Genomic DNA, 25,688 nt, shown 5'->3' with positions numbered 1-25,688 from the left:
TGGGTTAAGATTGTACCTGTGGAACTCAGATAGACGGGAGCTGCTGGTAGCTGGGATCGGACTAGCTCTTTGAAGGAGTGGAAATAAAATTCCTCATGAGGAGGCAGAGCTTAAAGTTTTTTTGTGATTCAGAGCAATGACTGATGTCTGGGTGGTTTGCTGAGAAATTTGTGGGATCTGTTTTGTGTCTTATTTAATGTGCAGTTATGTTTACCTCATGTTAATTCTGGGTGTTAGAGAACAGATTAGATAGTATTGACAGTTTGCCTTGTTAACTTGTGGATATGAAATTTCCTTCTGTTGGATTAAAACCCTTTATTCTCTTTGGGAATAAGTGGGGTTTCAAATGCTGTCTACCGTCCAGCAAAAGTTACTGGCCCCTTACCGGATTGTAACAAAATTTGGGGGTCTTGTCTGAGATTGTAACAAAATTTGGGGATCTGCTTTGGGATCTTAACAATTTGGTTAATCCTTTCAATATCACTTTCTTGCTAAGATTTGAAATGCTCAGATAAGGAACACCATTTTCAACCTGAAAAATGTCATTATTTGCTCACACTTGATTTCAGACTGTAAGTAGGCAGGAAGATCTTACCTTGGTAATGAGCACTAAACCCTTTCTGCTTGTGATTACTATCAGATGTAAAGTGAAGTCGCAGCCAATTTTTACTGCTGATGACAGGAGAAGGTAGATTCATTCCAGTCAACCTGCAAGAAAAGGTCACAACATTCAATGAAGCTCAAGGGAAAATGCACATGCCTTTGCAGCTATGGGGGCAGATGCTTTTTGCAACCATCTGGCATTCAAAGGCTGGAAAATATTGTATTACCTTCACATCACAAAAAGAATCTTATTACAGACTACCTCATTGAGTCAAATACAAAGTTGTTGTTCAATTAAACATTATTTTCACCATTATTAAGGATGCATCATCTAACTCGTGTCTTTTCTATTTAGAATCGAATATCCATTGCACTATGAATTTTAAAACATTTCAAAGGAATCAGAGCAATTTTTTTTTTTTGCTTATCTCAAAAGGACGGTGCCTTCAGAATGGAAGAAAATCCTTAAAGAGATGTGTCCGGGGTTGGCAGCTCTAACATAAAGCACAGTTGGCAACACTGAAATGATTAATAACGTGTGAAAACCCTTTGCCTGCGCAGTCCTTCTCTAAACACAAACTTTTCCATTTTAGCTGTCCTCCCAATAATTTATTTTTTCAAAACTACTATTTTGCTACGGTTATTAATAATGGTTGCAACTGCTGGGAATGGAATAGTAGATTATGTTCACGATTTTGATCAATTCCCACAGTATGAATTATCCTTGTCACCAATAAGGACAGATTTAAGTAGGGCAAAATACATTTGCTCAGGGGAATCAGCAAGTCATCATTAATCCTTAGAGGACACAACAGGAGGATCCCCAAGGTGATAAACACATTTTAAAAAGTGGAAAGAGAGACTTGCATTTATGTAGCGCCTTTCACAAATTCAGGACATCCCAAAGTGCTTATAGACAATTAAACACTTGCATGCAATCATTGTTCTAATTTAGGGAATGCAGCAGCCAATGAAAGGATGGCCCATAAAAGTAATAAGACATTGACCAAATAATCTAAATAATCTGAATGAGGCATGTTGATTGAGAGATAAACATTGCCAAGAAACTCCCCTGCTGTTCTTTGAAGTAGTGGCATGGGGTCTTTTTACTTGTGAGAGCCGGCATGGCCTTGCTTTAATGTTTCATCTGAAAGACAGCACCTCCAACAGTGCAGCATTCTCTCGCTTTGGCAGCGGAATATCAAGTTTGGATTTTTGTGCTCAAGTCTCTGGAGTGGGATGTGAACCCATACCTTTCTGACTCTACTAACTGAGCCACTGACACATTTACAATAGCCCAGCTAATCCAAAGGATGCTTATATAAAAAGTCTTTCATGTAATACATACTTGCTGCTAATGCCACACATGCATCCCATAATATTTGCCCACCACACTTTGGAGAAAACATTCCTTATAACACAACACGTCCTTCAATATGCTGCAAGAAATGCCGTGAGAGATTGATGAGTAATTAATAAGAATAAAATGCTTCATTCCTCGTTGCCTTCACTCTAGATTACAGTTTTATCACTCATCATCTTCCGTTGATTGTTTGAGGCAAGGCATAAGACCAAGGCACTGTAACAATACAAGGCCTGGGCAAATATCTCAGATCACTGTCATTTCACCTCTGTGACCTATTTCAGACAAAAGAAATAAAGATCTCTTTTCTCTGCTGGCTGTCAGGCATCAGAAGTGGAATGACTTATGGCAGTCTCGATCATGATCCTAGGGAACTTGAACTCATAACGTTGAGCTTCCCAGCATCATCGTTGACTGACACCAATTTTCAATCTCCTTCTGACAAGCTCAGAGAATCAAAAGTGAAGAGAATGGAAAATGTCCTCCATTCCATAGCGGGGAATATTTTTTTGCGAGCATGGCTTTGAGTTACACTTTGGCATGCTTGTTTCTGCTAATGGTATAACGGTTGGGTAGTTTTACTGCCTACAGGAGGGGGAGTAAAATTTATTTAACATGCTCAATTCTCTCACCACTTCACTGAAAACAAATGGAAAACAATAGCACCAAATAGGTTAACTAAAACATAGGCAGCCAACCCTGATAATCCCAAACTTCTCAGAAAACCTATAGAATTTCAATTTCAGTCCCACAGCTTGCAAAATTATTCAATAAGAAAATCAGCAGTAAATAGCTCCTTTCAAACCTCCCCTGCCCTATGTAAAAGGCAAAGGCAGATAGGCCATCTTTTCCTCAGGATTCTGCTGATTCCAGATTGTAACTGACTTCTCAGAGAATGTAAGAATGCCCGGAGTAATTTGGTGGGCTCTCCTCCTCATTATAGCAAATAGAAGAGCAGGAAATAATCATGGCACAAACTGTAGAGATCCAGCCGGTTCATGTAATAGTGGAACAAATCCCCTCAGCAATACCTACACTTTTTAAAGACATTAATCATGGTGGGAGTGATCCTTCATTCATCTAAGAGGGTTGGAGAGGAATTTTCTGAATTTCCCCCCAACCCCCAAATGAGAGGTTTACACCTCTTCATGGTTTGGGGTGGGGTGGGGACTGCATATGTCAAAGTCAGATCTAAGAGAGGCTGGGTGGACCAGTTGGTCTTTTCCTGAACAACCATTGTTCATATGGTCATATAGAATCATCGAATGGTTACAGCACAGAAGCATAAAGACATACAACTTGTCATCCCTGTACTGCCTCCCTTTGAGAGCAAAACAATTAGACCCACTCCCCCACCCTTTCCCCATAGCCCTGATACTTTTTTCTCTACAGATAATTATCCAATTCTCTTTTGAAGGCCTTGATTGAATCTACGTCCACCACAGCCTCAGACAGTGTATTCCAGCTCCTGGCCATTCGCTGCGTAAAAAATAAATTCCTCATATTGCCGTTGCTTCTTTTGCCTATCACCTTAAATCAGTGATACAAGGGCAAAATAGTGCAGATGATGGAGATCTGAAATGAAAGCAGAAAATGCTGGAAATATTCAGCAGGTCAGGCAGCATCTGGGGAAAGACAAAAGAATTAACGTTTCAGGTCCTTGACCCTTCATCAAAACCATTGATCTGAAACGTTAACTCTGTTTCGCTCCACAAATGCTGCCTGACCTGCTGAACATTTTCAGCATTTTCTGTTTTTACTTCACCTTACATCAGTATCCTCTGGTTCACGACCCTTCCACCAATGGGAACTGTTTCCCTCTATTTACTCTGTCTAGGCTGCACATGATTCTGACATTTCTATCATATCTCCTTTCAACCTTCTCTTCTTGAAGAAGTCCTACTCCCTTCATCTTTTCCCCAAAACTTTGCATTTTTTGCTTCAGATAATGATCCAATGCCCTTTTGAAAGCCACGTTTGAATCTGCCTCCACCAGACTCTCAGGCAGTGCATTCCAGATCCTAACTCTTCGCTGTGTAAAAAGGTTTTTCCACATGTCCATGGTTCTTTTGCCAATCACCTTAAGACAGTGTCCTCTGATTTTTGAACCTTCCACCAATGGGAACAGTTTCTCCCTATCTACACTTATATCAAATCTCTCTTCCTTCTCTTCTGTAAGGAGTATAACCCCATGATTCTATGATTCTATAACAACTCCAGCTACTCCAAATATATCCACAAAACTGAAGTCCCTCATCCCTGGAACCATTCTCATAATTTTTTCGAAAGCCATCACATCCTTTCTAAAGTGCCATATCCAAATTTGGACACAATTCCCCATTTGAGGCCGAACCAGTGTTTTATAAAGGTTCATCATCACTTCCTTGCTTTTGTACTCTATGCCTCTATTTATAAAGCCCAAGATCCTATCTGCTGTTTTAGCCTTTTTCTCAACCTGCCCTGCCACCTTCAACGATTTGTGCACAAACACCCCCAGGTTCTTCTGTTCGTGCTACCCCTTTAAAATTGTACCCTGGATTCTATATTACCTCTCTTCATCCTTCCTACCAAAATGCGTCATTCCAAACTCCTCTGCCACATGTTCACCCATTCAAGCAGTCTGATGATGTCCTCTTGAAGTCTCTCACTATCTGCCTCACAGCACTTTCAAATTTTCTATTTCCTGGCTAGAATTTTTCCCACGTCGGGTGGGCTCGGCGGGAGCGGGTGGGCTCGGTGGGAGCAGGCGGGGGCAGTCGCAGAACCAACCGCCGCCCGCAATCGGCTCCGCGCCACCTTTTTACGCGGGCGACTCAATTAAGGCCCGCACAGCATAAGACGCGAGTGGTAGCACTCAGTGCTACCTGTGCAGGGCATGGGGGGGGGGGGGGGGGGGGTGTGGATGGGAGGGGGGAGGGAGAGTCGGGGCCAGCACTCTTTCGTGCATGCGCGCAAAAGAGCGTTTCAATTTTCCTGAGACACAGAGCTGCCTCAGGGAGATTGAAGCACTTTTGAAAAACATAAATAAACGTAATAAAAATTTATTGTAACATGAGATGGGACATGTTTCTATTTTTCTGAAATACTTTTTATTTCATTCGTAAAATCTTTAGGAAACATCATCCCGCTGGTGGATGAGGTTTCCTAAAAAACGTAAAGGCCGCTTGGCCTTTTAGCCTGCCCGCCAACCGTAAGGTTGGATGGGCAGCGTAAACTTGAAATTAATTACCTAGTTAATGGCTTTAATAGGCTTTTCAATTATCGGCGGGTGCGCAGCCAATTCCAGCGTGCGCCCACCGAATGAAACATCATGAGACAGAGCAATGATGTCGGGACGCACGCCCGACATCATCGCGTGTCACTTTATGCACCGGCATGTCGGGCCCGCCCCTGCTCGCCAACTGAAAAATCCTGGGCCCTGATTCCATGCAGTCCCAAACTGGGACTGCAAAATTAGGCCCCTAATCCCCTTGATTTACCTTACTCTCCAGAACCAGATCCAGCAATCCCTTCTTTTATCAGCGAGTAACAAACTGATCAAGAAAACTGTCGTGAACACACTTCAGAAACTCTTCCCCTTCTCTGCCATTTACAGCTGTTCTATCCCAGATTACATCCGAATAATTTAAGTCCCCCGTTACCATTGCTTTCGGTTTTGCACCTGTCTGTAATTTTCCTGAAAATTTGCTCCTCTATATCTTTCGCATATTCTTAATTTATTATTTAACATATTATTAAATTGGCAGTTAACTTTTCCCTGGTGCATTCTCCATGGCAACACATCTACCAAAAAGAGTCCACTTGCCAACCAATCAGCACTCTTTTCTCATGCAGTATAAATTGTTGTTAACTTTAGGATTGGTATTTTTGTGAATCTTCCCGATGAGTGCCAAGACAAAAAGCTTCGAAAGCATGCCTTTTTTTCAGCAATATCCAATAGTGTAACGGTACCACTATTGTTTCTTACCTTTAACTAAATAACTTCTGCCCTTGACCCTTCCAGGAGATCCTCTCTCTCCAGTACTATAATATTGTCTTCACTCAATACTTTCACACCTCCTCCTTTATGTGCCTTCCCTAATCTCACCTGAACCTCTTGTACTTATGGACATTTAGTGCCCAGTCTTGCCCTTTGTTGAGCGATGTCTCTGTTATTACCACAACATCATAAACCCATGTGACTATTTGTGCCTGCAGCTCATCAATATCATGTTACCATGCTTTGTGTGTTTACATACATGCTGGGAATTCTGAGATGTGTAGCTCACCTCCTGACTCCTTAAAACCTGTCAATCATCTACAAGGCACAGGTCAGGATTGTGATGGAATACTCTCCACTTGTCTGGATGAGTGTGGCTTTAACAATACACAAGAAGCTTAACTCCATCCAGGACAAAGCAGTTGGCTTGATCGACATCCCATCTGTTGTAACCTGCCTTTCAAGAATAGCAGCATGACATCACTAGAAGGGAAGTGTGTCACGTGATCCAGTTTTAGTTTTTCTTCTGCCTTCAAATAGAGCACACACACACACAGGTCTGCTGCTGATATCTTCCAGATTTTTACTTATGTATAAAAGTTCCCGTGTGCCTGGTCTTAACACATGGACCCACAACGTGTTTACCCAACCCCTTATGAGTGATTGGTGCCTTTATATCATTATAACAACACAACATGGTACTCAGCTATGGTCAAGCAGCCTGGCAGCAAGAATAAGTGCAGTTACAACATGGTGAATAGTCTTAGATCATGCTACATGGCTGAGATTACCCTTGACATTCTGGTCAGACACAATGCAGTAGCAGCATCGGAGATTGAAATTGCAGTATGGTGACTGCATAGAAAAGCTTGGAAGACATAGTGAAGTTGCTGGAATAAATAGCTGGTAAGCAGATGGATTCCTCGTGGTGAGATTGCAGTGCATAGCCTGTCAGTGCTATGAGTGGGACAGCGCATCAAAATGACCAGCACCAGGTTAGCTCAGTTGGGAAAGGCAAGTGACCAGGGTGTGGAATGGATCAATAGTGTGCGAGGGAGAATCAAACAAAATAAGTAACAAACTCATCATAAATATTGGGCCAGAGATGGTGGCGATTATTACGGGTAGAGCTTTGGAAAAGCACACAAAAGCAGCTCCAGTAACACTCATCCTAGGTACTACAGAAGAAGGGAGGTCAAATGGGCATTGTCAGAATGTTCACAAAATTCCCCAGTTTGAATTGGGCTGCAGCTGACCTATTATCCAAATCCAAAATCCTTAAACAGCCTACAGAGCTATGGTTTCTTGATTCTTGATGTGTTTGAAACAGACAAGCTAACCATAAAAATTTGCCGAGCAATTGGGAATGAAGGTCTACACAGGCTGAACACGTCAGAATTAATAGAAAGAAAGCTAAAGGATCCCCAAAAGATATGGACTACATTGGAAAACCAATTCAGTATCAGGTTAAACTTCCATCAACTAGAGTTCATGTCATTTCAACAACAGCCTACAGAATCCATAGACCAATTCATCAGCAGATGCAGGGTAAAGGGTGTGTACTGTGATTTTTCAAACGCAGAGCTAGCAGACAGAATTGAAACAAAAACAAAAAATGCTGGAAAAATTCAGCAGTCTGACAGCATATGTGGAGAGAAAGACAGAGTTAACGTTTCAAGTCCGTTTCCAGCATTCTCAGTATTTTGCCTTTAGCAGACAGAATTGTTGAATTGGTAATCAATTCCCATCTATTCTCATTGAAGTGTTCCAGAAAGATCTGCTAGACAAGCCCAAAATGTATAGCACTAAAGAGCTACTCAAGGATGGATATAAGCACGAAGCGTTCCTCGCAGGTCGATGAAGCTTACAGGTCCTAAGTACAAACCCAATTGTTGACGCACTCACTAGAACACCCAAACCTAGCAAGACATGTCGTAGGTGTGGACTTCTCCATGCACCAGTGCATGAGAGCAAAGGCTGATGCAGCTACAAAGAGCCATGCAATGCTCCAAATAGACCATACACAACTTGTACCTTCAAGCAATAAGAATGACTATCCAGTATCCCAAAGGAAACATACACACCAGGTGATTGCCAAAACAGGAAATGATGATGATGTGCATGACGAGACGATGAGTGGTGAACACATGTTTCACACTGTATATCTCGTGGAAAACAGAGACACCATCACACTATCCGAAGTATTTGCCAAGATTAAAACTGTCTATCCTAAGAAAGTTGGTGACTATTCATTATTGGCCAAGATTGATACAGGGGCACGTGCCAACATACTACCTCTGAGGATTCTAAGAGACATATATTCACAGAGGTGGAGGGCCAGGGCAAAACCTACAACTGCGCAACTTTCAGCTTACAATAGTTCACTAGTTCCATGTGCAGGATCCATTGTTCTGAATGCAAGTACAAGCAATCCTCCTGAGTGTCACAGATGTTCTACATCGTGGAAACTAAAGGCCTAGTGATTATAAGTATACCAGCACTCTGTGACCTTGCACTATTGACAATCCATGGAATTAGTCAACCTCACACAGTAGATCAACCTTAGAATCTATTGCCTCAGTTCACGACCTAACATCGAAATATCCAGAATGTTTCTACAAAATTGGCAGTTTCAAGGGAGCTGTATCATTACACTTGCAGGAGAATACAAGTCCATCAAATGATCCACCATGTACGTGCAGCATTCACATACAAGACAAATTAAAAGGCAATCTAGGCAAAATAGAGAAAGACAGAGAAGAGTACAAGAGCACACAGATTGGTACAGCTCAATTACATGTGTCATAAAGAAGGATGGATCATTGAGAGTATGTCTAGACCCATGATGTCTAAATGCAGCTTTGAAATGTTGTCCTTACAAAATACCCGCATGAGAAGAGTTAAATCTGAGATTTGCCATTTCAAAATTCTTCCCAAAGCTGGATGCCAAGCATGGCTACTGGTCAGTACATCTCATAGATAAGTCCAAGTGCTTACTACATTTTGTACCCCATTCAGCTGATACTATTTTCAATGACTTCCTTTCAGGCTGTTAGCTCACATGGACTGCATTACATGCACTGTGCCATGATGCACCTGTATTGCCGATAACATTGCTGTTGTGGGCAGACCAAAGCAAGAACATGACAATAATCTGCACTTATTGATGCAAGCAGCATGTAATGAAGTATTAGTGTTCAACAGTCTGAAATGTACCATCAATGTGCAGCAGGTCAATTTCTTCAGTTTTATTTATTCCCTTGCTGGCATATGTCTTGATTCAAGTAAAATAGAGGATATAAAAGCTATGCCAACTCCTCAAGATAAGGACAATCTTCGAAGATGTCTAGATCTCTTTAATTTCTTTCTCCATACATTCCCAATTTCACTCAAAAGTCTTGTTGAGAAAGGATGTGTTTTTCCTGTGGCATGAAGACCACTAATACCTCTTCAAAGCTCTGAAACAGTCATTATCAGAACACCAACATTGCAATTTTACAATCCTATGGAGACAACTGCCTCAGAGATGGATTCCCCACAGAAAGGTCTGGGAGAGTGCATACTACAAAAAGGCAAACCAACTGCATTTGCTTCAAAACCTCTGTCTGTAACGTAATCCAACTACTCCAACATCAAGCGGCAAACATTAGCTTTCGTGTTTGGAAACATGCATTTTCATACCTACCTATTTGGCAAAAGGTTTGTGGTAGAGACTGACCGCAGGCCACTGGAGATGACTTAAAAAAAACCATTGACCAGTGCACCACCAAGATTGCAACATCTCTTGATAAAGATTCAAGGTTACAGCTGTGAGATTAGGTACAAGCCAGGTAACTTGATGATCACATCAGATACACTCAGCAGATTGCCTAACCCAGTGAAAACAGAAGATATGCCCTTGGATTTCCAAGTTGACTTCATTGCTATTGAACTTGAAAATATTCTCCAAATTGATCTGGTACATTTTTCACAATGCAAATTCCAGCAGCTACAAGAAGAAGCGGTGAAAGATTCTGCACAACAGGACCGGCAGAAAACCATAACTGAAGAACAGTCTGATTCAATTCAGGATGTCCACGAACACGAGACCATTTTGGCCTTATCGGGATGAGCTAGGCCTCTCCTGGGAGTCATTTTTAAAGACAGGCAGGTCATCATACTGGAATCTTTGTGACCTGATATTCTTCAGCAACTTTATATCACTCACACATGGGTATTCATTGGATGAGAAGACTCACAAGAGAGACAGTCTATTGGCCGGGTATGAACAATGATATTGAAGTCATCGTCAATAAATGTGAGACATATCAAGAGCATATGCCAAGTCAACACAAAGAACTACTGATTCTACGTGAAGTTCCTATCCATCCTTGGTCCAAAATCGCATCCGACCTCTTTCATGTCCATGGCACTGACTTCATCGTCATTGTTGACTACTTTATCAAGTACCCCATCATTTGACAATTGCACAATACATCAAGCACAACTGTCACACACACTCTAAGTGCTATTTTCAGTTTATTTGGTGTGCCTAGAGAGATCATTATGGATAACGGTCCGCAGTTTATTGGTAAGCCATTTCAGGGTATGTGAGAGAAGTGGAATATCCATCACACTATTTCTTCTCCTCATTACCCTAGATCTAATGGCCTAGCTGAATGAATGATTCACAGGGTGAAGTCAAATGTAGGCAGACCAAGCAAGATATAAACATTGCAATGTTACATTTGAGAGTGACAACTTTAAGTGCAACCATTCCATCACTGGCAGAGCTCATGTTTAGCAGACCAGTGCGTAACAATTTGCCTACTCTTACACATTCTACTCTCTCAGAAACTAGAGAGCAGCTTTTAAAACTGCAAGGGATGATGATCAACTGCACAATAAAAAATGCAGGGAAAAAGAAGCTTGCATCTAGAATCTCACAGAAGGCACTTGACAACCAACTGCGGTGACAGGGATTTGTTCCAAACCAAGGTCCTATGGAGTTATGCTTTAGAGAATCATAGATTCATCAGTCTTATACACTTTTGTAATGGTAACTAAACATGAACATGTGTTATAAAGAGTTATACTTTTTTGGAAGGGGGGGGGGGAAAGTATCTTTGAAAAGGGGAATGTTGTACTATGCCTTTAAGGGATAGTAGCATGACATCACTAGAAGGCAAATGTGTCATGTGATCCAATCTTGATTTCACGTTTGCCTTTGAGCGAAGCACACACATGTAGCTCTGCTGCTGATGTCTTCAAGCTTTCCACCTATGTATGAAATTTCCCATGTGCCTAATCTCGATAAAGGAATCCACATGTTTATCCAATCCTTTATAAGTGATTGGTGTCTTTATATCATTATAACAACATAACACCATCCACCAACTGAAATATTTAGTCCCACCACCACCAATGCACAGTTGCAGCACTGTTTACTTTATTCAAGATGTTCTGCATCACTCAGCAAGGTTAGTTCGTCAGCATGTTCAAAACCCGTAACCTCTACCACATGGAAGGACAAGGGCAACAAATGCATGGGATCACCACCACCTGCAAGTGCCCCTCCAAATCACACAGCATCCTGACTTTGAACTATATCACTATTCCTTCACTGTTGCTGGTTCAAAATCCTGGAAGTCCCTTTCCAGTAGCAGTGTGGGTGTACCTGCACCACATGGACTGCAGCGGTTCAACAAGCAGCTCACCACCACCTTCTCAAGGGAAATTAGGGATGGGCAATAATGTTGGCCTAGCCAGTGACACCTATATTCCATGAAACAATAAATAAAACGTGGCCACTGACTTTGTGTAACCTGTACTACTGCAACTGGTGTGCAACGGTAGGTATAAAAGCAACAGCAGAGGACTTACAACAGACAATTTATATACCAGATATTATATTTCATTGTTAATGTGGGATTCATGCATTTGATGCCGTAGGCTGTTGTACAGAAGCGAGTGTTGCTGCGAGTGACTGCTTCATGTATTTTGGTTATCAGCTTTAATGTCACGTTCGCTCAATTAATGCCATTTAGGTTACACTGAAAAGATTTCAACTGGAGGGAAAAATATAAGTACCAATTTATTTACAACACAATGTTTTGTTTTGTTAGCAGAAGTTTGGCACAATTGGGAGCAATCTAACATCAGTGTTAGAAGCTTGAGAGTCAGGTCAGAAGTTGAGCATGCAACTGCAGGTGGTACCATCCTTCAGGTGAGTGTGTTATATTGGTTCAGACAGTCATAGAGACCCCATGACACAGTTTTTAAAAATGGCTTTCTCCAGTCTCTTAACCAATATTTCTGCCAACATCACCAAATAAAGACCACCTGGTCATTCATCACATTGCTCTTATGTGTGGCAAAATGACAGTTGTGTTTATTTATCATTTTGGCTGCCACTCAAATGCCTCATGAAGTAACTTGCATTTAAACAGTGATTGCAGTATTGTGTCAGAAAGTCTTTGTACATTCTCCCAAGCCTGACTAAGATATGTAGTGCAAATTACAGCTGCTGGCAGCCAATTTTTTGCTGAAAAACAACTTCACCAAGGTAAGAAGTTATATCCCCTGTGACTGTGACCATATGGCATTATTGCTAATTGCCTTCTTCAACCCAACTACATATTTAACTGGTCGATCACACCACAGACTTGCTTCCATTGTCCAGTTCAGTGGAACTGCCTTCAATTGGCTGCACTCTTACCTACCCAATCATAGCCTGAACATCTCCTGCAATGGCTTTTCTACTTGCAATCCCGCTATTAACTTCAGAGTCCCCAAGGATCTTTCCGTGGCTAATCCTCTTCCTGCTTGTTTGGATAAACTGCAATTTTCTTCAGCTAAATATTGGTAAGATTTAAGCTATCATCTTTAGCCTGTGCAATTAATGCCCACTTAAGGGCCTCATTCCGTTGCTGTGGATACTCACTCAGCAACATCAGTTGGGGGACTTGCCATGCAGGAAGCCTAAGAAGCAAAGCCTGAAAAGCAAACCCTGTCAGGGTTGCTTGCAGGCTTGGGAGGTGAGGTGGGGTTGGGGTTGGGGTTGGGGGTGGGGTTGGGGGTTGGGGGGTGGGGTTGGGGGTTGGGGGTTGGGGTTGGGGGTTGGGGGTTGGGGGTTGGGGTTGGGGTTGGGGTTGGGGTTGGGGTTGGGGTTGGGGTTGGGGGTTGGGGGTGGGGTTGGGGGTGGGGGGGTTGGGGAGGTTGGGGAGGGAGGGGGGCGGGGGTGGGGGTGGTGGTGGGGTGGGGGGGTGGTGGTGGGGTTGGGGGGGTGGTGGTGGGGTGGGGGGGGTGGTGGGGGTGGGGTGGGGGGGGTGGGGTGGGGGGGTGGGGGGGGTGGGTGGGTGTGGTGGGGTGGTGGGGTGGGTGCTGGTTGGGGGAGGGTGCGGGGGGGTGGGGGAGGGTGCGGGGGGGGTGGGGGAGGGTGCGGGGGGGGTGGGGGAGGGTGCAGGGGGGGTGGGGGAGGGTGCGGGGGGGGTGGGGGAGGGTGCGGGAGGGTGCGGGGGTGGCCATTTTTTTCTGATTTTGCCTCCCTGAATCACCCTCACATGTTTGTCCATAAACCCAAGTTGGTGTTGTTTACCAGCCACTTACAGTACATTGAGGTCACCAGAGGTGGGACTAGCAGTGATTCCAGAGGGTGATCACATCCCATCGCTTCTGCCTCCATTTCTGATGTCAGGCTGGAAGGAGCTCCTGCAATCATCTCCTATCCCACTTCCACAGGAAACCCCAACACATCGTCCAAAGGATCAGAGACCCAGCATAACCAGATACCACACTATTTTCTTAGCTCCTCTAATCTCCAGCCACTGTGACTCTGCCAAGAACTTTATGTTATACTACCAATTATTTACATCATCACAACAGGCCATTCAGACCATCAGATCATGTCAGTGTTTATGCTCCACAGGAGCTTCTTCCCATCCCTCTTCATCTAGCCCTTTATCCCTCACCTAGCTTTCCCTTAAATGCATCTATGCTACTCGCCTCAACTACTGCTTGTGGTAGCAAGTTCCACATTCTCACCACCGCCTGGAGGGAAGAAGGAAGCTTCTAATGAATTCATTTTTGGATTCATGGCATATATTCCTGTTGCCAGCAAGTGGAAAGGGGTATCTACTCTGTTAAACCGTTCCATAATCTCGAATACCGCTATCAGGTCATCACCTCAGTCTTCTCTTTTCTGCAAACAACCCTGGCCTGTTCAATATTTATTGATAGGTATAACCTCTTTGTTCTGGTACCTTGGTGAATCTTTAGGCATAAACTGCCTTCTTCAAATCTTTCCATCTCAAAGGGTGCACCAAGTAAAAACCGAAGCCCCATCCTTCAAATCAGAGGAACAAATTAACATGGACGATGGCAAATATCAATTTCAGGAATTACACTTTTCCTGGGAGTTTATGCTTCCCTTTGTTCATCAATGCTTTTAAGCTGTATTGATTACCACATTTAACTTATTGCCAGTGTACAGTTCCACAATCACCAATTACCTTGCAGGAACTCATCTAAATGGCCATTCTTTTTACTTAAACCTTGACTGTGAGCATAAGCAGGTTATTGGTTAAAATTCAGCCTGATTTAGTCCTCACTTCGTGTCAGCACACTCATTCTTTCTCAAGGAATGCCTTAGAAACATAGTAAATAGGAGCAGGAGTAGGTCATTCGGCCCTTTGACCCTGCTCCGCTATTCAATATGATAATGGCTGATCCTCTATCTCAATGCCATACTCCCACTCTCTCCCCATACCCCTTGATGCATTTAAAGTCTAGAAATATACTTCCTTCTTAAATATATTCAGTGATGTGGCCTCCAAAGACTTCAGTGGTAGAAAATTCCACAGGTTCACCACCCTTTGAGTGAAGAATTTCCTCCTCATCTCAGTCCTACATGGCCTACCCCATATCCTGAGAGTGTGACCCCTTTTTCTAGACTCCCCAGTCAGAGGAAACATCATCCCTGCATCCAGCCTGTCCAGCCCTGTCAGAATTTTATATGTTTCAATGAGATCCCCTCTCATTCTTCTAAACTCCAGTGAATACAGGCCTAGTCAACCCAGTCTCTCCACATATGACAATCCTGACATCCCAGGAATCAGTCCGGTGACCCTTCACTGCACTCCCTCTACGGCAAATATATCCTTTCTTAGGTAAGGAGACCAAAACTGCACACAATACTCCAGGTGTGATCTCAGTAATTATTTATTTTCAATGCTAATTTCCTTTATTTAAGCCTCTCAAAAGTCCAGTGTTTTTCAAAAATTCAAATCTGTTTTTTAATTAGCAAATGCATCGCCTTAATTTATAATGTTTGTCACTGAACTGAATGCTGCCTGGAAAACAAGAATCAGCCAGCAGCCAAAAAGCATGACAGTGAATTCAGCTAAGCCTAGCCACACTCAAAATAGCTGTCCAGCAGGGCATCAAGAGGGCAAATCTGCTGAGAATCAGTTTGTTTATAATTACATAAATCAGTTTGTACTTTGCAGACATTATTATGGGTCTAATACTAGCAATTCAAGCGTCAATGGCAAGAAAGGACTAGAGTGCTTTGAGTTACTTGTTGTATGTCCTCCCACTCCTTTAGCTTTTACAATCTTTCATGCTAAACCCCACCAACATACAGGTAATAACAGTCAGCCTACCCAGCTGCCTCTGCCCACTATGCTCTTGGCTACCATTCAGTAAAGTGCAATTGTAGACAGAAAGGAACCATCCCTCTGAGTTTCCTTTCTTCCTTGTCAGGGATTGCCCAGCAATTGGTAAGTGTTTCTTTGTTTCAGTATGGTCAGGAACAGAAATTCGATATATGTTAAATCGTGGAAAAGGACAAAAATTCTCTTCACGTCCTTGAAATACAGCCCTTTTCATGGAGCACAGAATTAGCAGGCCCAATCTCCAAAACATAAATGACTATGATAATCACCAAATATTCACCTCTGTGTATTGGGATGAGGGCTATACAACTACACAGCTACACAACTGCCAAGCAATGACCATTTCTAACAAGAGGAAATCTAACCATCTCACCATGGCATTCATTGGCGTTACCATCGCTAAATCCCCTAATATGACCATCCTGGGGGTTGCCATTGACCAGAAACTGAATTAGACCAGCCATATAAATACCTCCAAGAGCAGGTCAAAGGCTGGGAATTCTGCAGGGACTAACTTACTTCCTGACTCTGCAAAGCCTGTCCACCATCTACAAGGTACAGCTCAAGGGTGTGATGCAATACTCTCCACTTACCTGGATGAGTCCAGCTCCAACAACACTCAAGAAGCCAGGATGAAGCAGCCTAAAAGATTGGCACCCCATCCACTGCCTTAATCATTCACTCCCTCCACGAGAGACACACAGTAGCAGCAGTGTGTGCCATTTACAAAACAAAAACAAAAATACCTGGAAAAACTCAGCAGGTCTGACAGCATCTGCGGAGAGGAATACAGCTAACGTTTTGAGTCCATTTGACTCTTCATCAGAACTAAGGAAAAATAGAAAAGAGGTGAAATATAAGCTGGTTTAAGTGGGGGGGGTGCAGACAGGTACAGCTGGATAGATGGCCAGTGATAGGTGGAGATTTGCAAGTTGCACTGCAGGAACTCACCAAGGCTTCTTAGACAGCACCTTCCAAACTCGTGACCTCTACCATCTAGATGGACAAGGGCAGCAGATGTATGGGAACATCATCACCTGCAAGTTCCCCACCAAGCCACACACCATACTGACTTGGAACTATATCTCTGTTCCTTCACTGTCGCTGGGTCAAAATCCTGGAACTTCCTTCCTAACAGCATTGTCGGTGTACCTACACCATACGGTCTGCAGCAGATCAAGAGCACGGCACACCATCACTTTTTCAAGGGCACTTAGGGTTGGGAAGTAGAAGAGCTGGCCTAGCTAGTGATGCCCACATCACATGAATGAATAAATAAATAAATAATTTCTGCTGCTCTAAGTATAATTAGCAATTTCCATCATGCTATATATCTCATTAAATGCCAAGTATACTCAGTTTCATTTTTCATCTTTGCCAGTAACAGTTATTACTTTTCTGGCTTTTTCCCCCAATCTGAAGTCTTCAGGTACCAGACAACTTCTCCAAGCCAGTAGTATTGCAACCACAACTCTGCCAACATCACCCGCAAGGCAAAGGCCTTGGGCAACAGCAGCCTTCAACCGCTTGGCCTCCAAACTGTGAGGAGTTATCTCCTCATCTCTCCAAGTCATATTTGCAACTCATCACCGGGACAATATGCATAAAACTTTTGTCCGATCACTTCATTGCACCCAGAGTTAAGAGTGTCACTGTAAAGTCCAAATGCTCTTTATTGATTGCTTTCTGTTGCATTATGCTAGACCCCTTTCTCATGGCTCAGCGAAAATTTCCTAAAACTCATTTAGTGTGGGGACTGGTTAGCACAGTGGCTGAGAACACTTGGATCTTGGGATTGGAGCCTGCACCAAAAAAAAGACTCCTTTCTCAGCTGGTCATGTGCAAAATTACTTTCCCAACTCCATCCCTTATGAGCTCAGCTTTGTAACAACTCCACTCAAAGGCCACAATTATGGCTGAAATGGGAATTTGAATATCATGTTGATGCAGTAGGTTGTATATTCAAAGGGTTAATTATTAGAGTAGTGTACAGTGAGCCTTACTCTGCATCCAACTGCTATAGACTGAGATGGATTGCTTAATGTCAAACAGGCACAGAAAACAGAGATAGGAATTACATTTTAAAACATTTTTCTTTAAAGACAAAAAACATTAATGTTGGAAGCTGTGCATTAACATTTGTGGAAACAACAGTTTCACAGCTATTAATACTTTTTTTTTGAATAACACACAAGTACTTATTGGCTAAGATGGACATCAAATCTCAAACAAGACTAGGGAAGCCATTCCACTTCATTTATCTTTGCATGATGCATTCAAAATGATTTGTGTCATGAAAAGATCCTTCAGATGATAAAAATGCCATTCTACTGACTGTGTACGCTTTTGTTCCGAACTCTTTTCATCTGCAAATCAGGGAAGATTCCACCTGAATGAACATTTCACACCTGAGTGACATGCTGTGATTCTAACATACACAAAGAACAGTCACAATTCACAGGGCTGCCAGGATGAGAACAGTAACAGATCCTCAAGGAATGCTGCCCCCACATTCACTCCAAAGTAAATGATACATGGAACACACTCCTCATAAGTTGACATATTGATTAACTCCTTCAAAACCAAGCTGGCTAAATATATGATTAGGATGAGGACTGTACACAACTGAAATGATCAAATCATCCAATGTGTTATTCCTTTCCCAGTCTTGTCCACCCCCTTTCCTCTATTCTCTTATTCATTTTTCACCATTTGATGAAAGGGATTGGACCATAATGGGAGTGAAACTTGGAAAATCGTGGGACACATGGGAAAATCCGATTTCAATAGGGGCAACTCATTATCATCTTTCTTCCAGGTTTTGTATCTCCAATTTGAGAGAACAGGTTTGGTGCAGGCTCACATGACACAATTTCACTTTGATTATTCTAAAATACCTTAGTGTACACATATCAGCATAGGATTAGGATTTGGTAGAACAATGGAAGACTGGAAGAAAACAGTTGCCCTCTGTTGTGTTGAAGGAAATTTTTCTTTCATAATAACACTTGTCATGCTATAATTAACTATCACTGACAGTGTTTGTGAGAAACAATCTTTGAAGATCATAAGCTTCTCTTAACAAGTTGTAGAGAGAGTGGTTCAGAAACGAACAATGAAGGTTATGTTTCTACTCAGGCAAAGAAAACATGGTACTAGTCTTTATTTCTCCATACATCACCTGCCTAAAGATATTTTGTGTGTCTGGATTTGGTCAAATACAATAAACAATGGTTGCAAACTATATTCTTGCATCAGAAGCAATCTTCTTACGCTATTTAGGCCAATGCAAAGATGGAGTTCTGAGGTTTTGAGAGCATTTTGAGAGGAAGAACTTCAGAGTTAGGGTGATCAAAGGCTGCACCCTACTTTGAGTCATCACTTGATGTAGTACTGGGTGCAGTGAGGACCAAGAAGGAGGTGCTGTGCTGAAGCAGTGGCAAGAAGAAACCTGCAGCTGTGACAAATAAGACATGGTTCGAGCTGGATGAGGTGGCCAGTAGCAGGAGAGTGCATCATATCTGAAAGCAGTTTAATGACCTAATCAGTTGAGGAAAGGTGAGCACAAAGATTCATCTACATCCTGTAATACAACCCACCATCTATCCCTCTCTCCCCTCCGCTCATCTGTCTTGTCAAGCGTACTACTATCACATTACTCCTCACAGCCACTTAAGTTTCAGCAGCACCTAGAGTTCTGTTTCTATACTCTCCCTCTTTCTCCATTCATCACTGATACTTACCCAATTTTTATATAATGATAACCATCTCAGTCAGATCCTCAAATTCTCAACACACATCCTCAAATGAATGTCAGCAGTACTCATGATGCATCTGCCAGGTAGTGACCCTTGCTGAATGCACTGCATCCATTGGGAGCACACATGTATAGCTCTGGCATGGTCCCCTCGAGTGGAAACCCCAACACACAAGGGAAAGAGGGGGGATGGAGGTGTTGTGCCACAGATTGTGCAGCCAAGATTTGTAGATTAAGAAGCCATGGCAATAAGCATCATATCAATATCCCTGAACATCAGAGATGGTGAGACTCAGACTTTATTGTGCATGGCGATAGCATTAACTATCCCCAACACACATCTCACAAGTCTTGTTGACTTGATTTCAACACCGAATGAAATATGATCATCTTAATCATTCTGCATTTCAAACTCTGAACATTCCCATGTCTAAATCACATCTGGGACCACCATGTGAAGAACTGCAGACCATGCCCCTTATGGATGATATTTCCTCAGAGGAGTTGATTCCTTCTGAGGTGCACCATCAAAAGACACATGCTTACCAGGCCTCAGTGTAGATATGAACACTTCAGTGGATCATTTTAGAGAGTTTAGTTGGATCTCACATGGTGAATCACAGTTGATCACATGCCGGTAGTGAGGGTAGGGACAGATATGGAGAGTCTGCTACAGTGGAAACAGCTGTCCAAGCTCTGCCCAGCTGGACAGAAAGGCTGAACTCTGGGAGCCAATGAACAGAAGGATGATGGAGGATCAACAGAAAATACGTGAGGTACTGGCAGTCATGCCAGGCATATTTTCCACAATTTCATAGAGAATGGAGAAGACCAGCTCAAGAATTTGTGGATTGACGTGGCAGGTTATTTTAAAGCTGTCTTCCATGGAGAGAGTGGCCTCCCTTGAGGAACTACAAATCATTCCTGATTGTGGATGTGCAAACTATGTCTCACCCTTTGACCCTTTCCTGCCCTTCAACCAGTGCCCGACATGCTGCCTCCTGTCCAGATGGCTTAGGCTGTGCTTGTGTGGGTGCAAGTGCAGCAGTCTTTAGCGGGGTCCTCAAAGGCTCCAAGAGGTCACCAGCTGCAAGCATCTCTGAAGTCAAAGTAGGGATACATTATGTCGGAGTGTCAGGTAGAGGAAAAGAAAAGCTTTTTAGCTCATTGAGGGTATGCACATGAAAAATTTGTGTTATTAGATTTCCAATTTGCACAAATTCCCCATTTTCACTGACTGAATCCCAGCTCGGGTTTTCAGTTGCTTGGTGATGAATGTGAAGATCTAAATGGAGTGAGACAAACTGGCGGGCGTGCAATTGGTGGATGTTGGCTTGCATGACAGACCTGCTTGTCATATGGTTCCCATTGTAGCACTTTTTGTATTCATTGGTGGGGTTCCTCATGGATGTCATCAGGCAAGTTGGAGCGGGTGTTCTTTATGGTCCAGTAGCCACCCTTTTTGAGTGGCTCCAGGTAAGAATAGGTTTGGAATGCTGGACAGCCACGGGATGAAAGTATCATGCCAGCTCCCGGTGAAGCTTTTCTGGTGGCTGCGCGCCAGCTCAAAATTGATGGATTGAAATCCCTTGCAGTTGATGAATGCTCTTGATTGATCTGGGGTGCATACGCATACAGGTTTATGAGATTATTTTGAGGGATTAGGCATTGCAAGAGTTAAACGACCCTAAGCTTTTTACTAAAACTACTGCTCTGTTAAAAATAGACTGATTTGGACTGTCTGATGACTTCTGGCAAGTGCAGTATCACAAGTGGCCTTGTTATTGCAAAACCTAATCATTATTGTTAGAAACCAGAGAAAAAGAACAGAGCGAGACTTAAAGCAGTCTACACCTTTATCTCTTTCTTGTCTGTGAGAATGCATGAACCTTTGTTGGTTGAAATGTAACCTAATATAATACTTCTTTTAAAAACTGTTTTTCAGCAGTAAGCTTTGCTAGATTACAGTTTAATATTAAGGTTGCTAGTCTACAAGTTTATTACTTTAGTTTTATTTCTCACCTGTTAAAATGAGGGAAAAGTGTGTTAAAATCTAAGTTTTATTTAGTTAGATCTTTTGTTATCCCCATGGTCCTGGGTTGCACCATCAACCATTAAAACAGAAAGAAAAGCACAAAAAGAGCTTGTGCTGAGGTTAAAACATATATTAGGGAAGCTCCAGGACTTGTGCCTAGCACAGAGCTTGCTATTTCTACAATTGGAGTAATTTCTCTGCAGTTCCAGTTTTTGGGATATATCATAGAGGCTTTGGGAAATTTTCAGGGCCAGGAAGGCCATCAGACAGTTATAGACATGGATGTGAGTGGAAGATATGAGGTAAGGTCCATGCTACTAAGCAAAGGACAACAATGAGCAATACAATTCTCAACAGTGTCTTGTAAACTGCTTCTCAAATACTGTAATGTACCAATTCTCATTCATTCTTAAATGAAATCCTATCTGATACCAATATGGAATCAGCTTTGAAATACTGGACAGACAGCCCAAAGGGACTTCACATTTGTGAAGTCAATGAGGCCCTAGTCCTGGGAAAGTTGTCGGGACGAGGATCTCAGTACCCACTCATTCTGACTATTACCATCACAGGCTGCTGTAAAGGTTTGTTTTCTGTCTCACTAAGAGATCTGGAGGCTTTACGTTTAAACAGAAACCATTTATTGTTAACTCATAACTATGTACGTACTGCCATGCATGGGTGCTGTCTCCATGCTGGCTCCTGCCAGACTCTACTACACAGTCTGCTCCTGTGGGCAGTACTGTTCTCCAGTCCCATATTCACCCTTGCTCTGACAAACGCCTTAATACTACAATGGCATATTACAACACCCATTTTCTTTTAAAACAACTTTCCCCCCTTCCAATGAAGTATAACTATTTACAATACAATTTATACTTTACTTGCAACCCTTTCTCTCGCACTCAAGTCTCTGACTTTTTAAATTCAGACAGCCTTGAGGCTTGACAATTCTTCCAGATCTAGGTCTGTCACATTTGGAGGACTGGTAGTCTCAGTTGCTTTAGGTTAACATTGTCGGTTTGGCATTGAAATTGAAGTGCTCTGTGGTTGTCTCCATTTGATTTGCTTTTTGCAATCCTTTGATTCTTTTTATCGACAACACGTCTGCTTTGTTCAGACACCATGGGTTTGTTCCATTCGTTCAGAAGGGGATGTTCACTCTATTCATTCCTGGAGTGGGAAATTTTCTGTTTCCATGGGGTCTGGCATGTTCTTCCTCGACATTGACGTTTCAAAAATGGAACCTTCATTGCCACTCATTGCACATTTACAGCCAAATATTTGTTTACTCTTTTATTTTCCAATCCTTTTGCAAGCTTATGGGTCTTTTAGTTTGGCTCAGCAACTACTCTGGCGAGCTCAGTTGTCTTTGTTTCAGGGAGTTATCTGTGAAATCCTTATGCACACCTAACACAGAATCACAGAATTGTTACAGTGTGAAAGGAGGCTGTTTGGCCCACTGTGTCTGCACTGGCTCTCTGAGCATTTTAACTTCCTGCCTTTTCTCCGTAACCCTGCACATTGTTTCTATTTAAATAATCATCCAATGCCCTCATGAATGCTTCAATCGAATCTGCCTACACCACACTTGCAGGCACTGCATTCCAAACCCTAACAACTCGCTGTGTGAAAAAAAAAATTCTCACCTTGCATTTGGTTCTTTTGCAAAACACTTTAAAGCTGTGCCCTCTGGTTCTCGATCCATTTATGAGTGGGAACAGTTTCTCCCTATCTACTTTGTCCAGAGCCCTCATGATTTTGAAAACTTTTATCCAGTCTTCTCCTAACTTTCTCCTCTCCAAGGAAAACAGTCCAAACTTCTCCAATCTTTCCTCATAACTGAAGTGTCTCATCCTGGGAACCATTCTTGTAAACCTCTTCTGCACTCTCTTAATGCGTTCAATTCCTTCCTATAGTGTGGTGCCCAGAGCTGTACACAATACTCCAGCAGAGGTCTAACCAGTGTCTTATATAAGTTCATCAAAACCTCCCTGCTCATGTACTCTAGACCCAATAATGAAGCCTAGAATACTGTATGCTGTAGAAACAGCTCTACTTGTCCTGCCACCTTTAATGACTTATGTACATATACACCCAGGTCTCTCTGCTCCTGCACATCCTTTTGAATAATATCCTTTATTTTTCACAGTTTCTCCATGTTCTTTGTACCAAAGTGTACCGCCTCATACTTCTCTGCATTGAACTTCATCTGCCACCCATTTGCCTACTCCACCAATGCGTCAATGTCCTTTTGAATTTCTACATTGTCCTCCTCACAGTTTACAATTCTCCCAAGCTGTGTTGTCAGCAAACTTTGAAATTGTCCCCTGCACACCAAGATCTGGACAAGATCTAACAACTTCACCTGGGCATTCACTGCTCTTCGGAGTCTTTCTTCCATGGTCACTGGCTGCCCATTAGATTTGTCTGATTCACTCATTAAATCATCAATCTGTTTCTTAGAATTTTCCTTTTCTGCTTTTAAATTCTGGATTTGCTCTTCCATTGTGCGCATCTGATCTTCCATGTTCCTCAGATTGGATCGAAGTTCAAGAACTTCATCAGTCTTGGTTGTTAATTCCACATTCAACCAACTGTTATGATTCATCAGCAATTCCTTCTCCTGCTCCAGGCATTTTTCACAATACTTAATAGAGACTTCTGATGTTTGAAGTTCATCAGGTTTTAATTGCAGACCTATCTTGGTTGAATTTGCTTCCACGGGTTCATCCTTTAGGCATTTCAAGTCTTTTTCAAGCGTTCAGCTTTCTGTGAATGACACTCCAGTGTTCCCATCATTTCTCATTTGTCATTAGCAACCTTCTCTTTCATACGTGAAAGTTAGTTCTCTACAACTGAACAGATTTTCCTTAGCAGACCCTAACTGTTGTGTGCTATCCATCAAACATGCATTCTTTAATTTTACTTCTTCTAATTGTTTGAGACTCTTCACACTCCTTTGTGAGACCTTTTACTTTCTCTTGCAACTGTTCAACTTTTTCTTGACATTCTAGGTTCTTAGTTTTCATTTCAGCCATGTCATTTTTCATAAACCCTATGGTTCTCAGTAGATTTGAGGCATCTAGTGCTTTTTCTTCTAGTTTCTTAAGCTTCAGTGTTCAATTTACATTTTCCAATCTTGACTCTGTCTTTACTTGCTCTGTCTGCAGCAGAGCTTTGGCCTTGTCCTTCATTTTGCTTTCACTGCTGGCCAGGTCGGTCTCTGGTGAAGTCTTAACTTGTTTCAGTGCTGTAATTGTGCAACTCGTGGCTTCATTATCTGTTCCCTGCTTGGAAAGCTCTATGGCTTTTCTTTTCAGTGCCTTCTCTTTTTCATTCAGCTAGTCTTTCAGCCCTTTTCTTGTACCTCTTGGCTTCCTCCTGGAATATAGAACATTGCTGAGTCTTCTCTGCCAACTGGTTCTTCAGTTCTTTCAGAGTGACTTTAAATTCATTTTGCTTCTCTTCATAATTTTCCAGAGGAACTAACTTTGACCTAAGGGATCCTTGTAACGTGTGAAGGTCCTTCAAGAGGTTTTTGTTTATCTTTGCAAAGCTCAATTGCTTTGTCTGGAGTTTTCTTGTAATTGAACAGAGTCTCCTCAAGTTCCTTTTGCTTTTCTTCCATTCTGCCGTTCAAGACAGTCTTCATTTCTTCATGCTGCTTGTGGGTTATGTACACATTTTGCATTTGGTCTTGAAAAACAATCAGCTGTACTTTTGTTTTCTCGTTGACCTCTTGCCAGCTCACCCTGAGCTTCAGTGTGTTGCTTTGTTGTCACTGATAGTTCCAAGGCAGCTTTTTTTGAAACAGTATTCAACATCGTTTTGAGCTCCTCATGTATTTACATGGGTACATAGTGATTCTTCAGAGTCTTTGAGGGCCACAACTTCTTGGAGTGCCTTTTCTACCTGCTATTGAGCCTGGCTGCACATCTGGTTGAGTTTTCCCAACTTCCACTTTGATTTGCCAAGCATGGAATTGAGGGTCATTATTTCCTCCAGGTACCTTTGTGCCATCTCTGAAATTTGTCGGTTCAGACCTTGAACAGCTTGGTTCATTGAAGACTCCAGTTTATCATGTGTTTTCAAAGGTGATCTGGCCAATTTCCTTGACACTGCCTTCAATCAGATCTGGCAATGAACTTCCATGTGCACTGAAGTAGTCCTTCAGCCTCCACATCTGTAACAGAGCTTTTTATTAAGGCGATCTCCAGCTGCAATATTTTGAGGCACACTTATCACCAGTCAAGCTTCAGTTACTTTAGCTTTTCATGCTTTAAGATTTCAGAGTC

General features: G+C 42.3%; 1 protein-coding gene across 1 annotated transcript in view; it reads right to left on the bottom strand.

Annotated features, from left to right (window-relative positions):
• The window catches only part of csmd2 (CUB and Sushi multiple domains 2), a 1,856,113-nt gene that overhangs the window by 737,486 nt on the left and 1,092,939 nt on the right, over positions 1-25,688 (bottom strand). Inside the window, exon 7 of the mRNA XM_078566065.1 lies at positions 596-708. Within this exon, the coding sequence (XP_078422191.1) occupies positions 596-708 (113 nt within the window). The remainder of the gene's footprint in view (positions 1-595; positions 709-25,688) is intronic.

Source organism: Cetorhinus maximus, chromosome 21 (assembly GCF_964194155.1).
Source record: "Cetorhinus maximus chromosome 21, sCetMax3.hap1.1, whole genome shotgun sequence".
Taxonomy (NCBI): Eukaryota; Metazoa; Chordata; class Chondrichthyes; order Lamniformes; family Cetorhinidae; genus Cetorhinus; species Cetorhinus maximus.
Note: the sequence above shows the minus strand (reverse complement) of the source record. Positions and strands in the feature narration are given on the sequence as shown.